A 14,528-nucleotide genomic window follows, 5' to 3' on the forward strand; every position below is an offset into this window, starting at 1 on the left:
GTGAACTTGTGGGGTCTATGGAACGAATAAAAAATATGTTTCGGTTCCAAAGCATAATTATATTACCGTATGTTATCCAGAATATAAAAGTACGTCCACAACGCGATTTAAATCATGAACCTGTGGCTGCATCCGCTTATCCTTACGGATTAGCTACTGCCACCATCCATCATGCAATAAATGTCTTGGTTTACCTTGTGGTTGTGATAGGCAGTACGACTGGTGTGCAAGCTGGCCAGAAGCCCCTTGGTCTGCTGCTGCACACCTGTTGGAGTTGGCATTGACAGGAGAAGAGTGGCCAGCTCCAGTGCAGCAGCCTTGTTCTTTTCCTGCATAAAGTCATTGGTTATTAAGGCACCCCAAAGACAGGCGAGGTTTCATTTAAATGTTTCAGTACGGTAATACGGCATTGCAAATCCTAATTGGTGTACCTTTTCATTAGAGGAACCAACGGCAAAGCAGCTTTCCAAAGCTTCAAGAGCACTGACCACAAGCCTACAATTAAAAATAAAAAAAGTGAGCTCCACCGCTGTTTTCAAATTTGCCCGAAAAGTGAATAAGTGCAAAAAGTCAAACTACTCTAAGCTGTAAAAGGTATATCACACTGCAAGATGTTTTTAGAAAAAGATGGTGCATGGTATTTTCCTAGTCTCAGGCATGGACACACAAACAGGCACACATGCACAAAAACATACAACAAAACGAGCAGAGAAAGAGCTGTTACTAACCGGTCCAAGGTGGATAAGGACTCAGTTTCACAACTTTTTATTGTATATTTGGGAGCAAAAGAAAAAAAAGAACAAAAACGTGTGAGGATCACAGAAAGAAATAAGTGAAAATAAATGACTGCTAAAAACAAATGAAGCATGCAAGAAAGATGACTGCTGTAGCCATGCACTAATTACTCAAATAACAACCCCACCACCAATAATTAAATACAGCTCAAGCTTTAAGATTAGACTCATGGAAAACCAATGGAAAATATACACAGTATAGAATTATTATCTGAACTGTTTTGTGTTTTGCTTATTTGGTATTAGTTTACCCAAAATATTGGGTAAACTAATACCATATAAGCAAAACACTTTAGTCAAAATCGCCTGTCATTACAAAATACACAAAACGCCACTGCCACTGTTATAGGTCTGTGCTTATTCAAAGTATACATATCACAGTATGATGAACAACAGAAATATTAAACAGAGATAACGGAGGCCTAAACCACACAGTAAATATAAAATGAGACGAAAGCCGTACCTCTCCAACACGGTGCCATTGGTGGTGGATGGTGTGACGACGTCGCCATCAGAGGTGCCATTGCTCTGGTTAAGGTTGGGACTGCAGACATTGTTTACAGAGGTGGACGAGAAGTCCTCGGGTGGTTCTTCAGGCCAACCAAACTGTTCTTTAGTTTTTCCATAGATCTTAATTGAATCCAACATGGTGACTCCAGCCGGGTCAACCGATGCCCCAACTGACAAAAGGAAATCAAAACAGCATGTAAATCTGCACATAAACCAAATACAGCTTTAGATGAAAAAAATAACATTTACCCTCAAATCAATTTCTCAAACCGTAAGCAAGTTACAAGTGAAACGGCACAAAGTCATGCACTTACTGAAAATTGACAGCTTCTTGTCAGCCTGGAGCGCCTCTTCCCTGGTAAAGGGGAAGTCGAACCAGCGTGCCCTTGTTAGATTTATCTGCATGGTGCGACCAAAGACCTCTACATAGGAGGGAGCCCTCTCAATGGCCTGAGTGCCAACCTGCACACGCATGCCTGTCATCACCATTGAACTGTTGCTGTTGACTGCTTCCACGGTGAATCCCCCAGGCTTGGATCAAAGCACAGAATTATGGAATAGTTGCATCTTCATTATTTACCGAATGACAGAAAGATGACATCAAAGCTAACAGTATCTTTTAATCACTGATCCTACCTTTGTATTAGCCACATACATCCCAGTAGAGTTGAGCCTGTGTTTAATCTGCTGTCCGTTGTAGACCTGCAGCAAGTCATTGCCTCCAAACTCCACCTCGGTCAGCTGCTGGTTGTGTTCAAAAAAGTCTACTGGGAATGTCACCTGACTGGAGGTTCGGGTTGCTAGAGACAGAAACGCAACATGTAGATTAAATTCTTACAGATACAGTATTATGAATGCCTGAGGATGGGAAATATGTACAGCATTTAACTCAAAAAGGCTTACTCTTAATTGACTATATTACATCAACTGAAACTGCATAAAGCATAATGTATGTTTATTTATAAGCCCATACACCCTATCTCTAAATGTTCCGAAATTGAATAGTCAACAAGTGGTATAATGTCTATATGAATGTGGTCATTTCGGATGTATTGGACTGTATAGCAGTGTCCCAACTTTTATTGAGCTAAGGCACTATTTTACAGAACAAAAAAATACACCAAACAAAACTGTCACAATAAAAAATAAGGAAGATCTCCTGGCAATTTACTCAAGTTTAATTAGGTGCGCTTTCTGGTTGTTTGCTTATGCACGCATGTATTATCTAAATTTGAATGTTTTATTTTAGTATTGATAAAATACTTAACTCACCTGTAGCAGCAGCTTTGCGCTTGCGAACAGGCTTCATGATATTGATGCCACAGCTGGGTTGTAGAGAGGGCTGGAGCCAGTATGAGGTGTTGTCCACATTGGCCATGTAGATTCGCAGGCTTCCATCCTCGCATAAAAGAATCATGGTCGTGCGCTGTTGCTCATTACTGGCAGTGTGTCTAATTGCTACCATATCTTGAATCTAGAAGCAGAGAGATTAAAGAAGCATTAAGAAAAACAAGACCTATGCACCCCACCCCATGCTTTTTAAAAAAAATTTTTTTTTATAAAAGCTACCTATCAATCTATTATTCAACCCGTTAGCAATGCACATGTTCTAGTGGCCCTTACCTTAGCTTTGGCAGGCAGAGTTTTAATTTCTTGAATGAGGAAGGTGTCAGGCTTAACCATAATAACCAGTGGAATGCCCGTCGTCTGCTGCACACAGCATACTAGCCCTGGGTGGTTCATGACCTCTGACCACTGGCAAAGTGCTGGTGACATTTTACTACTGCTGCCATTGGAACTAAAAAGGGGCACAAAAGACACCAATTAACAGGTCAGCAATGCCACTTGCCTTACTAAAATAATTCAAATTTTAATTCTAATATTTAGACAAAACACCCATACCCTTTGACATTGATGGGGAAGAGTCGCTGGACCTCAGTGGTGCTGCGACCTACTGTGGCAGCAAAGGACTTGCCCTGGCTGTAACTGAAGAACAGCATTTGGAGCACGTGGGAGTAATAGACTGACACACCTCCTCCAGCAACCTGACCGTTGCTATCCTAAAAGAAAGAAGTGAAGTGAGCCTACATTTGAATCTTGCAAGCAGTTTGAAAACAGTATATTCCCACTTAAAGTATCTTTGGCTTTTAATACTCTAACATCCAACACAGAGAATGTCTTAATTGTGTCTTACTTTCAAGTCTTCGTGGCTTATCTCGAACACATTCGTAACATAGAAAGGGCCATGTTGAGCACTGCTGGATTCATCCATGGCCTGAGTATATATGTAACCCGCTGAAGACATTATGACAATGATGTTCTTTCCCTCTTCATTGAAAAGAAAGGTAGCATCACGAATCTTGGAACTTGGCAGTAGGAAGTAGTACATGGGACTCAAAGCATCCACAGACAAGTCATAAATCTGTGGGACACATTGAATGTGACAAATACAAATCTTAAATCGGCCTTCAAGGTATCAGTACATGTATTTTTCATCATGCATACCTTGACAAAATCAGCAGTGATGATTGCTAGCTCAGTTTGTGAGCCTGGCAACCAAATGGCTTTGATGATAAAGTTGCCAGTAGCAAGTTGTGGGTGCAGCACCAGATGGTCAGACACAGAGCCTGTGCTGCTGAAGGTGAGCACATGGCAGTCCTGGGAAAGAGCAAATGAGAGATCACCTCAACAGCTATTCATAATGAGTTGTTAAATTAGCCAAAAAGCCTGCTGAAAAATAAAATCACTCAACAAAAGACTGACAAACTGGAACGTTTTGGTTTCTTCTCCCTTATACAATGAATATGATGTATTAATTTGATTGGCGTGCTGAACCTACCTTGAGGCCACACACGGCCAGGTAATCTTCATTACAAGGGTTGCCTGTGAGACTCAGGACAGTGAAAGGGACTGGCGCAGAAGCCAGACGGGTGAGTGTTAGCTTCCTCTTGCTTGAGTCAGCTTGCTTCAAAAGGGTGGACAGCTGCAAAACCGTTATCTGCGATAGAAACAAATTAGACAATGAATATTGATAATTGAATAATATTCTTGCTGGTAGACATTTGAACATTTTTCTTGGCTTAAATGTTACGCATGCATCTAAAACAGTTATATTAGTATTGGCTTTTAAGATGTACCTGAGAAATTTTCATCATACGATTTTAATGAGAGCAAATGTTCAGTCTAGCAGTGTGAGTAGTGAGGCTCACCTTTCCCTTTTCATGGCTGACTGCAAGATGTTGTCGGCGGCCATGAGGGGATGACAAGACACACATGGCAACACGCCTCAGCACATGAGCACTAATGAGCTGGCGGATTGTCTGCCCCTGGTCACCACTGTAGTTCATCCTTACATTCTCAAAAGCCCCTTCCTGAGAACCAAGAGTGGGTACCTGAACAGAAAGTGGGACAATGAGGAACTGAAGCGCATGGTCTTTGATAAACGTCAACGAGTGCAGAGCATGACAGATCATGCCATCACGACAAATACAAAAAACATCAATATAGACGGTTTTACCATTAGCTGATCTGTCATATCCACACTTTTGTCTTGAGTGTGAAGTTCATTGAGGGCTTGCTGTGCCCGGCTGCTGCTCCCTACAGCAGATGCCTGGTGGAAATTGTTCTGAATGGCTTCCATTAGGAACATGAGCATCTCCAGTATCACGGCAGCAGTAGACGATGCATTCTGTTGAGAGACATCCAACGGGACAGTATGTAAAATGGGCAAACAGTAAGGTCAGAATTAATTGTTCCAAACAGTACTATTTATTTGTTACCACATACTGTACTCAGACAAGAACATCACGTCGTCTCGGAATCTGAGATTCTCTTCGCCCTCTTTATCAGTTTAATTGATTTCTTAAGGGATTGCTGCTACTATATATGGTCAATTGGAGGTGTTTCTCAAAACAAATTAGGCTAGACGTGCGCCAGTGTGGCTGTTTAGAAAAATTGGGATTTATCAACACACATTATTTACTGGACACCTGTTGTACGCACGCAGGATTATTATGGATTTTTTATGTATTTACACACACTCCAAATTTCAGTCGTGCTGACAAATGTCGAACCTATCCTACACACTCTTTGAGAAATGAGGCCCCTGAGAACTTTTGGGAATAAAAAATAAAAATCCAAATTTCCTTAAGTTCAAAGGAACCGTTCCGTAATGGGAACTGCTTTTTCAAGATAGCCATCAGAATAAAACAACTGGTGGTGATGAATCCGGAAATATTCCATTATTTTCCTCACCACTTGTGAAAGCAGCTCTTCCTGGCATCCCTCAATAGTCTTGCACACACTGCTCTTCTTTGGTCTTTCCTCATCACCAGGTTTGCCATCACAGATGGTCACCTTTCCTTTATCAGAGGGCGAAGCATTCTGGTGGCGGCTTGTGCTCTCGGGCATGCGCAGTTCGCTCTGGAAGGCTGAAGACTCCTTGAGAGTGGAGCCCATGCCACTGCTGGGGCTGCGTTTCACCAAGGCCTGTTGATGAACACAATATGAACAAGTGAGAAAGGTGAAGGGGCAAATAGCAACATAATCCATCACACCATCTACCTTTACAACTTGGAGAAATGTGTTTATCCAAAAATTGATTAGTGAAACAATTGCCAGCTGATATTGTACGGAATGAGAGCTTTTAACAGATTGCAAAGAAACTGACACCATGACAAGACTGGAAATATTGGCACAATAACTTATTATAAGAATGTGACATGCAAGTATATATACTATTACTTTTTTGAGGTACTGTACTAGCAGTTACATTAGCAAGGCTGAAAATAATGCAACAGTCAAACAATTTGCTACAAGGACATAATATGGGGTTGATGGTTTGCTCATTGCATGCAAACTACACAAAAGCAGTCATTTAGAATTAACTAGGAAAACTGGCCTCTCAAACATGACCTATGCAATGCAACATGATTTCTGTAAAATATTACTGGGCATGTGTGGACTAGCTATAGAGCCCTGATCAAATGAAATGACTGGATGGAAGTCAATGGTGGAATGACTTGCAAGCCAAAGTTACCGCTGTTGTTCTCTTCCCATGATGACCTGACGTATTCGGTCTCACCTGGCAGCTGCCATCCTCTTTGGCACCGCAGTCACAGAAGAACGAGCCATATTTGGCATAGGAGATCTCATGGTCTTTATGACAGACCTTGGCGCACACAGTGCATACACCTACCCCATCCACCATCTTACAGGTGTGACAGTGGTACCTATAAAATGAAATGCAGCAGTTTTAGTCCTGACAATGGCACTGATATTTAGTCATGTTTGGGAACAGTAACTGTTAGTGTTATTTTAATGACGCTTGTGTCATGTCTTATTTTTTTCATTATTAACTATAATTTACACAATACACTGCTTGAAGATATTTTCTCTTTGCTGAGATGTAGTAGGTTTCTATGTGATGAATAAATTACTTTGAAGTGAAAGAACTGCTTGGACAAATCTAGAGTCTACTACTGTAAACCAAAATCATGCAGCAAAAAAAACCGAAGAAATAAAAATGAACTTTTATTTACCAGTGCTGGTTCATGAATTCTTTCTGAGTTATGGTGAAGGTGCAAAGTTTGTTGCAGAGAGAGTCTTCATCCTGTGAGTCAATGACAAATTGTGTTACACAAATTGCGACTTGAATGTGACAGTTTTTATGTAAATACAGTTATGAATGGAGCAGATATTCTAACAGGTGTAAAAGTAGAATGTAGCAACAATGCACGTTTATCATTTAATGTACATTACTAATATTTATCAGAACTCTTGAGCTTGAAAGAACTGTAACGTGAAGTCAAAGATATTAATGTCCCCTTTTTTGAAATGCAAGAAAATAAAAATTAAGTCTCACAGAATCTTCTGCCTGGGAATCATCTTCCTCTACAGCTAGTTCCTCCACCCAGTCTGAGTCCACCTCCATGGCCTTCTCTTCCCCATCCATGAGTAATGTGGAGCTACCTTGACCATTGCTTTGCCTCAAGGCATTCATCACATCAGCGAGGTAGGAGATGATGTGACAGGAGCATTCCAACATGCTAGCATGCTGAAAGCAAAGGAGTACAAATTAATGACTTTCATTTCTGCCAAATGAGTGAGCCCTAGTACCAAATAAATAATAACATACCTTTCCTTGGGATGTGTTCATGCTCACTTTTTCCACAACATTCTTTTGTGTTAAATACTTCTTGCTATAAATAGAAAAAATGTTTTAGAAGATGCATGTTCATGCAAGTTAGCCCATTTCCTTAAATGTATGTACAGACTGTATTTTTAATAATAATAATAATAATAATGCATGATTTATTGGACACTCATAGACGCTTCACAGTGGACACATTATTTGTGCGCTCACACATTCACACTGGTTTAACAACTTACCATCTTGTAAGCCAGTCAATAACTGCCCTGTGCAGCTGCAGGTGACCCGCTCCCTGTCCAGCGCTGGCTAGAGTGGCCATGATGACCATGAGCTCAGGGAATCCTGTCCCATCTCCATTAGCCAGCATGTCTGTTGCCATGGGGATTAACGTACTCAGGAGAACAGTGCACACTCCTTCTCCCACCTGGCTGTTGTCCCGCACTATATGAGTGGTGAGGAGCTGCAAAAGCTGTCGGTTTTCTTGCACAATTTCCAACTGCTCAGAGTCCTTGGGTGGGGTGGCAGTCATGCGCATCAGCCAGGACTGCAGACGAGGAGGTTCCACACAAGCCAGCTGTGCCAGAGAGCCGCAAAGACAGAGCAAACTGGGGTTTGGGCTCTTTTCCGCTAGAGGTGAAAATAAATAAATGAATAAATAAAGCATCCCAGTGACATAAATTAGTTAATTAAAAAAATCTTCAATATGACATACGTATTGTTACTGTACTGTTGATAATTAAACTGCTGGAAGAACATGTAAACACCAAACAGGAAGGACTGACCTAAGATTTAATCTCAAACCTTTCGACTGTGCAGTTGAAGTATTAAAACAATAGTCCATCATGCTGCCATTTACTATCACTTTGTACATATGTAGTATTTACATTCACAGTATTTGTGATTCGTATGTCAGTTGTCCTGATTTATAGTAATTGTTATTTATGTACAGCACACACTACATCTGTGACTTCTGCTCATTCACTGGTGTTGGAAATATATACAGATATTTTTGATATTTTTCTTCTTGTATGCTGGTACAGTACACTGACTGCTATAAAATGGAATTTCACCATTGCACACTGACTGCTATAAAACGGAATTTCACCATTGCAGGACTAAATTAAGGCTTATTCTATGCTACATGCTAGTACAGCATCAAACCTTGTCTTCAATTACTATCATAATGACAACATCAATCATAATCAACTGCTATTAGACTTACTTAGCTGAAAAAGCTTTGTGAAAAATTTCAGCACTCTGTTGCAGAATTTTGCAGATAAGCTTTCATTGGCCGTTGCCATCATAATTTGGACAAGCTCACCGCTGCAAAAAACAGAACACAGTGAGCGAGGAAGTTGTGTTCATCATGGGAAGTAATGTCATCGGTTGAGAAAATACCTGAATGTAAAGAACTCCTCCATGGCTTTGCGGACCTGAACGCTCTCAAGTTGTTTTTCAAGGTACTGAAGGCATTCCTCAAGGACAGACTCATCCAAACCACTGGAAGTAAATAAATGAAAGAAGAATTAAAACAAAAGTTACTTAAGTAATTATGGTACAATTTCAGCCCTATGACCACCAGACATGGCACTGAAAGCACTGAATGTTCCCTGTGTATGTGTGAAAGGAACATTCCGCGCATTCAGCACCGCTTCTGGTATTCAGTAGGGATGAAACAAAACTCCTACACTGTGAAACTGTTACCTGCTGGGGTCAGAGTGATTTGCAATGATGTTGTAACATCCAGTCACCAAACGTTCATAGATGCGGCCCAGAAAGGCATCAGATTCTGATGGGCCAAGAATGCGCTCCAGTGATGTGGTGCTGATTTCCGCCACACTCTCTGTGCTGCTCTCCAGGAGGAGGGGAAGCAGTGTACGCACAATCTGAGTAGGATTCACCTCCTCTGTACTAAAAGACAAATAAGAAAATATTTTGAGTGTTCTCATAAGCTACATTTTGTTCATCTCAAAAGATGACATAGACAACTAAGAAATCATAATTATAACATATCACATTTGGTGCTTATATGTACATTGATCCAGATCTTGTCTGCACTGGACTACCACTTACACAATGAGGTCACCGGTAAGGCGAACCAAAGACAGTAGAATGTGTTTGAGAGACGATGCCAGAGGTAATGACTGGCAGCTCAGTGTTCCCAGGTGTGCTGCTTGGATGGCACTGATGTAGCTCTCTGATGGAATGGTATCATTGGCAAATGCATTTCGCTGAAAGGAAAAGCAAAACTAAATATTAGTCAAATGATTGATGTAATGACATATGTAATGGACTGCTTTGAAAATCATATTACAAATGATACTATCAGTACATTTAAACATGACCAGCAGTCTACTGTACTTCTAGCTACATTTAACAACTGCTGGCTGTACTTACTACTCCTGTGCCATTCTGGGAGAAAGGGGAAGGGCCCTTGAACATTCAGATATTTTGTCAGGCTACTAAATATAAAATGGAATCAAACAAATTACTGGCCAACACAGGCTGGTGTTTTACATTATTCAGATTTTCTGTCTATGTATTAATAATTTTAACATGTAAAGCATTCTAAGTTAGCGCTGTAAAAGAAAAACAAAATTTTAACCAAAAACATTCCGCAGATTCACCTATTTTTTTTCTGAGCCAATCCCCGAGGTTTCATGGAAAATGCTTTTTAGGGATTTAGTCCCGATCATTAAAAAAAAGTTGATGGTTTAAAAAAAAAAAAAAAATCCTAGTTAGTAAAATCCAGTACTTAGTATCATGTCCTTCTGGTTACTTACCCAAGATCCAATGTTGGGGAATTCGTTGGTATGGATGCTGTTCCATGTCTCACATAATGTCTGTACAGCTGGTGGTAAGTTCTGCATAACATTCTGCCCTGAAAGTGTTAATTTCCAAAAGTTGAGCGAGTCAACAGACAAAGTATAATTTACTAGCCTGGAAACCAGACTCATTACTGTAACCAGCAGATGAGTCTGGTCACTGACAGCATCAAGCACATTTCTGAGGTGGCAAACCTTACCAAACAGGCAGTGAAAAGATCCAATCAGCAAAGAGCGGACGTGATGTTATAAAAGTGGGAGGTATGTGTGGAAGAGTAGCAGGGCTTAAAGTAGAAAAAAATATCCTGAGCCTGAACTTTTTTCTGGGGAGTGGGGGTGGAGTGATTCAAAGGCATACACACTACAGTGTTTCCTAGCTACTTCGTGTTTTGGTTATTGCGGATTCACTATTATGGCTTTTCATTTGGGACATTTGTAAAAGTAAGCCATTTTAAGATTAAAAAGAAAAACTTGAACAAAGTTATTTTGCCAATGCGTCATAGTCGTTCTCCCATGGTGCAGAGCACACATCTTCTGCTCAAATTAATTTGTGAATGCTGCCTATAATCAACAGCCTGGCATTTATTCTACATTTTGCATTTGAAAAGTTACATTTTGTAAGTGTTTAAGTGCTTAGAAGGGTGGGGGCCATGTGGGGCGTTTGTAATGGCTTAATAGAGGCAAATAAATAGATAACAAAGGACAAAAAAAGAACTCTACTTTGAGGGTATTTTGCATTTTGCAATGTGCTTGGCAGGGTACAGTTTAAATGTAAATTTTAGAAAGTAATGGTGATGATGAATAAAGGACATGTGAAACTCAATCAGGCTAATTCATTTTAATATTTTTTTTTAACAACTATTGAAGTAAAGCAATTTCTACAAAAATGCATGAACAGTTACAAAGCAACACTGACAAATTTTGTTATAGGAAATACAAAATAGAAAATAAACAAATGTAATTTTTTAAATACACTTAATAGGTTGATGTATTTTCCACTCAATATCATAGCACAGCAGGACATCTTTAATTTATATCCTAAGTGCTGAAGCATTGCTTAATGTTTACTTTTCTGCTTGTAAGATGTTGTGTTTTACTACAGCCGCATCATTAAAAAAAAAGTGAACCTTTACATTTAATATTTTTCCATATGGATGCTTCATAAACATTCAGAGAACACATCCATCTTTTTAGCTAATCAGACATTCAATGTCATGTGTGTTCATGTAACTGGCATTGGAAAGTTTTGTCACACATTTTTTTTTCCACCGCTACTTTTTAACACATATCTACGAGCGGATGTGCGATTGTAAATTGATGTTCCGCAATTAATGAACACAATTCAATCGATGTCATCGGGGCAGCTACCGCAACGTCAATTGTGGCTGTTGTCCTGGCCAACAATTTGTATGCATCTAATTGGTGCCGTCGTAGAACTTTTTGCCGCAAGCTTCTTCGAGCACAACACACAGAAAGTGAAAGAAGTACCTGGCTCGCTTCGTTTCTGGCACCAGCTCAACAAGAGGCTCTCCAGTCCACCACTTTCTTCTATCTGTGCCCAGCGCCATTTGTTTTTAAGACCGTTCTCAATTCGGACATCTTTCCCTGGCTACTCTCAATTTTTCTGATCTTTTTCTGATTTTCCATTTCGGTGAAACCACAGTTGGCTTAGATGTTGCGTTCAAGACCACTTGGAAATAGCGGGCACGCCACAAAGTTACAAAGTTTATTTTTATTTTTTTTGATCAGCCATAAGCCAGAGATCTGTCATGGTGCCCGAGTACTTTAAGCCCTGGAGTAGTAAACACACGGACGTACATATGAAATATATAATATTCATATGTAAGTCCCGTGAGTAACCAATACGGGTGGCGGATATGAAGTAAATTCAACATGGCTACTCGAAGAGAGACAGTAGTGAATGACTTTTGTCGTAGCAGTAAGAACTGATTAGTGTGATGATAGACCTCCAGTGCCAAAGAGTACGTTGCTCACGAAGAATACGTCACAGCAAATAAACAAATTTGATTGCACGGTTCGTTTTTAACCGGGCTGAAATCGCTTTCAACGGCCAAGTGACCAGACTCACTTTCTTTTGTTCAAGAAATTGGGTGTGGCTTGCCAGGCAAAAAAATTACTGCACTGTTGAACATTTCTGCACTAATAATACAGCTACATACCCAGCAAGTTGGCCTTGCAGCGAGAGGAGCCAATCGACAGCACAGCAGCATAACCCTGGAGCTTGGCATCTGACAACCTGTTTTCCCCTTCTTCTGGTATGTTCATTAGTAGATAAGACCTGAGAGAAATCAAGGCTTTAAATTTCTGATTAATAATGTGGGTGTAATGGATTGAACAGGTTAACATGAAAAGACATGGATTTAAAAACAAATAAGAAAAATAGTGTCAAAGGCTCAGGCTGGTATTGAAATTTACATCACACCTAACTGCAGCTGGTTAAAATAACAAGTAGTCCCCAAAAGAACTCACCTTGTAAAAGTTGTGTAAACATCAACAAGCTGCAGCGTGGCAGACAACAAGTTCTTTGTGATCTCTGACGACTTCTGAGTGTCTGCCTCAATGGCAACCTTGGACAAATGTTCATCCAGGGACACCTGGACTTTGGAGATAACTGCATCCAGTGTATAGATAGCTTGGAGCGAGGGCAGCTGATCGAGTTGAACTATGACATTTGGATCGACACTGGAGAACATTGAAATCTGCAGTGTGACAGTAAAATAAAATAAGAAAAAAAGGGGACCATAATCACTGTATTCAGTTGTTCATGGTAGCCTTGTGAATGTTACCTGTCTGGCAATGTACTCCTCTGCTAGCTCCACATCATATTTAACTGTGTTGCACTTAGCAGCTGTGATTTCAACCAAAGAGGCTGCTTGGTCTGCTTTCATTCCCTGCTTCACCAAATGCTCCTGTCAGTGAGGACATGGACATAGCAAATCAATATAAATCACAAACAGACTAGAATGAACAAATGAAATACAGAGTGAAAAATCACCCCGCTGTACAGTACTGTACAGTAAAGCCAACAAACCTTAATCCAATTCACATAAGTAGACACTCTGAGGCGTGATGACCATCGTAGCGTATGAAGGATGTCACTCTCACTGGGATCCCCACACCCGGACTTGAGTTGCTCCATGTAGGCTTTTGAAGGTGGTAAAGCCCCCAATATCCTCCACAGCACTAAGAAGAAGTACTGAAGAGAACAAGCCTCCTGTACAAAGCAATTAACAGTTGTTTAGTCAAACCACCTAGAAAGCATTTTCACAATTTGCCTACCCTTGTTTTGTCAATACAGTTTAACCATTAATTTAAGGCAAATATGCTTGTTTTCGTGTACATCTTTGTTGAAACACTTTTTTTTTTTTATTACTCTGGTATATGATTAGCATTCAAGTTTGTGAGAAAGCCTGTGTCTCCAATTTGTAAGCATTTGTGTTTTTTCTCACCATTGGAGTGACGGGCTTGTTCTCCTGTCTTCTTGCTGTGTCGAGCTGTGAGCCTGCTGCCAGGAGTGATATCAGCCAAGCGTAGAGTTCATCATATTTCACTGCTCCATTGAACAGCTTTAAAAATACCTACCAAAGGGGGAAATGCACATTTAAAGGCTCTCATCATATGACCTTGAGAACAATACATACAGAGGATCAATGGCCTCACCTTGGTGTCTAGTCTGCTGATATCATCTTCAGATGCCTCAGGGGACAGAACACAGTAGAATTTGGGCTGAGCATTTGAATCTAAAAAAAAAAAAGGGCAAAACAAATATTCTTACATCATTGTGGAACACCATTTTCAGTATTAAGGCTGCAAGAGTTGTGCTTGGCTGATTATTCTACAACTAGTTCATGCTTGTGATGCGTTTTAGTTGAACCATTCTTCTTGGACCATGTGCCTTGTGAGTAAAAGGATTTTGGCTCCGGCACTTACTGGTTGGACAGTGCTTGGTCCAATTCTCCTCCACCTCCTTAAAGCCATAGTAAAGCGGAATACTGCTGCGCTTGCCGACATCCTGGAGAGAACTTGGCCCGCTAGATGGAGGGGTGAGGAGATTGTACTGCACCTAAAAATAAAAGGTTATCATTGGGAGAAGCTTAATATCTACTATTATGGCTTAAGAATACAATTAACTGGTACTAGGGCTGCAACATTCCAGGAATTTTGAAAGTTGGACACTTTACATCGGAATAAACACAAATTTATAATATATAAAAATAAATTTACAAA

At 40.3% G+C, this 14,528-nt stretch overlaps 1 protein-coding gene across 10 annotated transcripts in view; it reads right to left on the reverse strand.

The window, feature by feature from the left end:
* ubr4 (ubiquitin protein ligase E3 component n-recognin 4) overlaps window positions 1–14,528 on the reverse strand; it is a 49,061-nt gene that overhangs the window by 20,832 nt on the left and 13,701 nt on the right. For 5 of the 10 annotated variants that reach the window (XM_077585267.1, XM_077585264.1, XM_077585260.1 and 2 more), the window contains 32 exons: window positions 14,232–14,364; window positions 13,962–14,041; window positions 13,751–13,879; window positions 13,333–13,515; window positions 13,088–13,210; window positions 12,771–13,000; window positions 12,461–12,579; window positions 10,239–10,336; window positions 9,529–9,686; window positions 9,160–9,366; window positions 8,854–8,955; window positions 8,678–8,778; window positions 7,695–8,082; window positions 7,441–7,504; window positions 7,168–7,359; window positions 6,845–6,915; window positions 6,343–6,535; window positions 5,559–5,792; window positions 4,822–4,992; window positions 4,514–4,696; window positions 4,144–4,302; window positions 3,810–3,962; window positions 3,499–3,726; window positions 3,207–3,364; window positions 2,928–3,102; window positions 2,577–2,778; window positions 1,941–2,104; window positions 1,619–1,835; window positions 1,258–1,474; window positions 729–761; window positions 432–495; window positions 195–329 (listed from right to left, as the gene is read on the reverse strand). In XM_077585267.1, the coding sequence (XP_077441393.1) occupies window positions 195–329; window positions 432–495; window positions 729–761; window positions 1,258–1,474; window positions 1,619–1,835; window positions 1,941–2,104; window positions 2,577–2,778; window positions 2,928–3,102; window positions 3,207–3,364; window positions 3,499–3,726; window positions 3,810–3,962; window positions 4,144–4,302; window positions 4,514–4,696; window positions 4,822–4,992; window positions 5,559–5,792; window positions 6,343–6,535; window positions 6,845–6,915; window positions 7,168–7,359; window positions 7,441–7,504; window positions 7,695–8,082; window positions 8,678–8,778; window positions 8,854–8,955; window positions 9,160–9,366; window positions 9,529–9,686; window positions 10,239–10,336; window positions 12,461–12,579; window positions 12,771–13,000; window positions 13,088–13,210; window positions 13,333–13,515; window positions 13,751–13,879; window positions 13,962–14,041; window positions 14,232–14,364 (5,064 nt within the window). The remainder of the gene's footprint in view (window positions 1–194; window positions 330–431; window positions 496–728; window positions 762–1,257; window positions 1,475–1,618; window positions 1,836–1,940; window positions 2,105–2,576; window positions 2,779–2,927; window positions 3,103–3,206; window positions 3,365–3,498; window positions 3,727–3,809; window positions 3,963–4,143; window positions 4,303–4,513; window positions 4,697–4,821; window positions 4,993–5,558; window positions 5,793–6,342; window positions 6,536–6,844; window positions 6,916–7,167; window positions 7,360–7,440; window positions 7,505–7,694; window positions 8,083–8,677; window positions 8,779–8,853; window positions 8,956–9,159; window positions 9,367–9,528; window positions 9,687–10,238; window positions 10,337–12,460; window positions 12,580–12,770; window positions 13,001–13,087; window positions 13,211–13,332; window positions 13,516–13,750; window positions 13,880–13,961; window positions 14,042–14,231; window positions 14,365–14,528) is intronic. The other 5 variants (XM_077585266.1, XM_077585265.1, XM_077585263.1 and 2 more) reach the window with 3 other exon arrangements.

This window comes from Vanacampus margaritifer, chromosome 1 (genome assembly GCF_051991255.1).
Source record: "Vanacampus margaritifer isolate UIUO_Vmar chromosome 1, RoL_Vmar_1.0, whole genome shotgun sequence".
NCBI lineage: Eukaryota > Metazoa > Chordata > Actinopteri > Syngnathiformes > Syngnathidae > Vanacampus > Vanacampus margaritifer.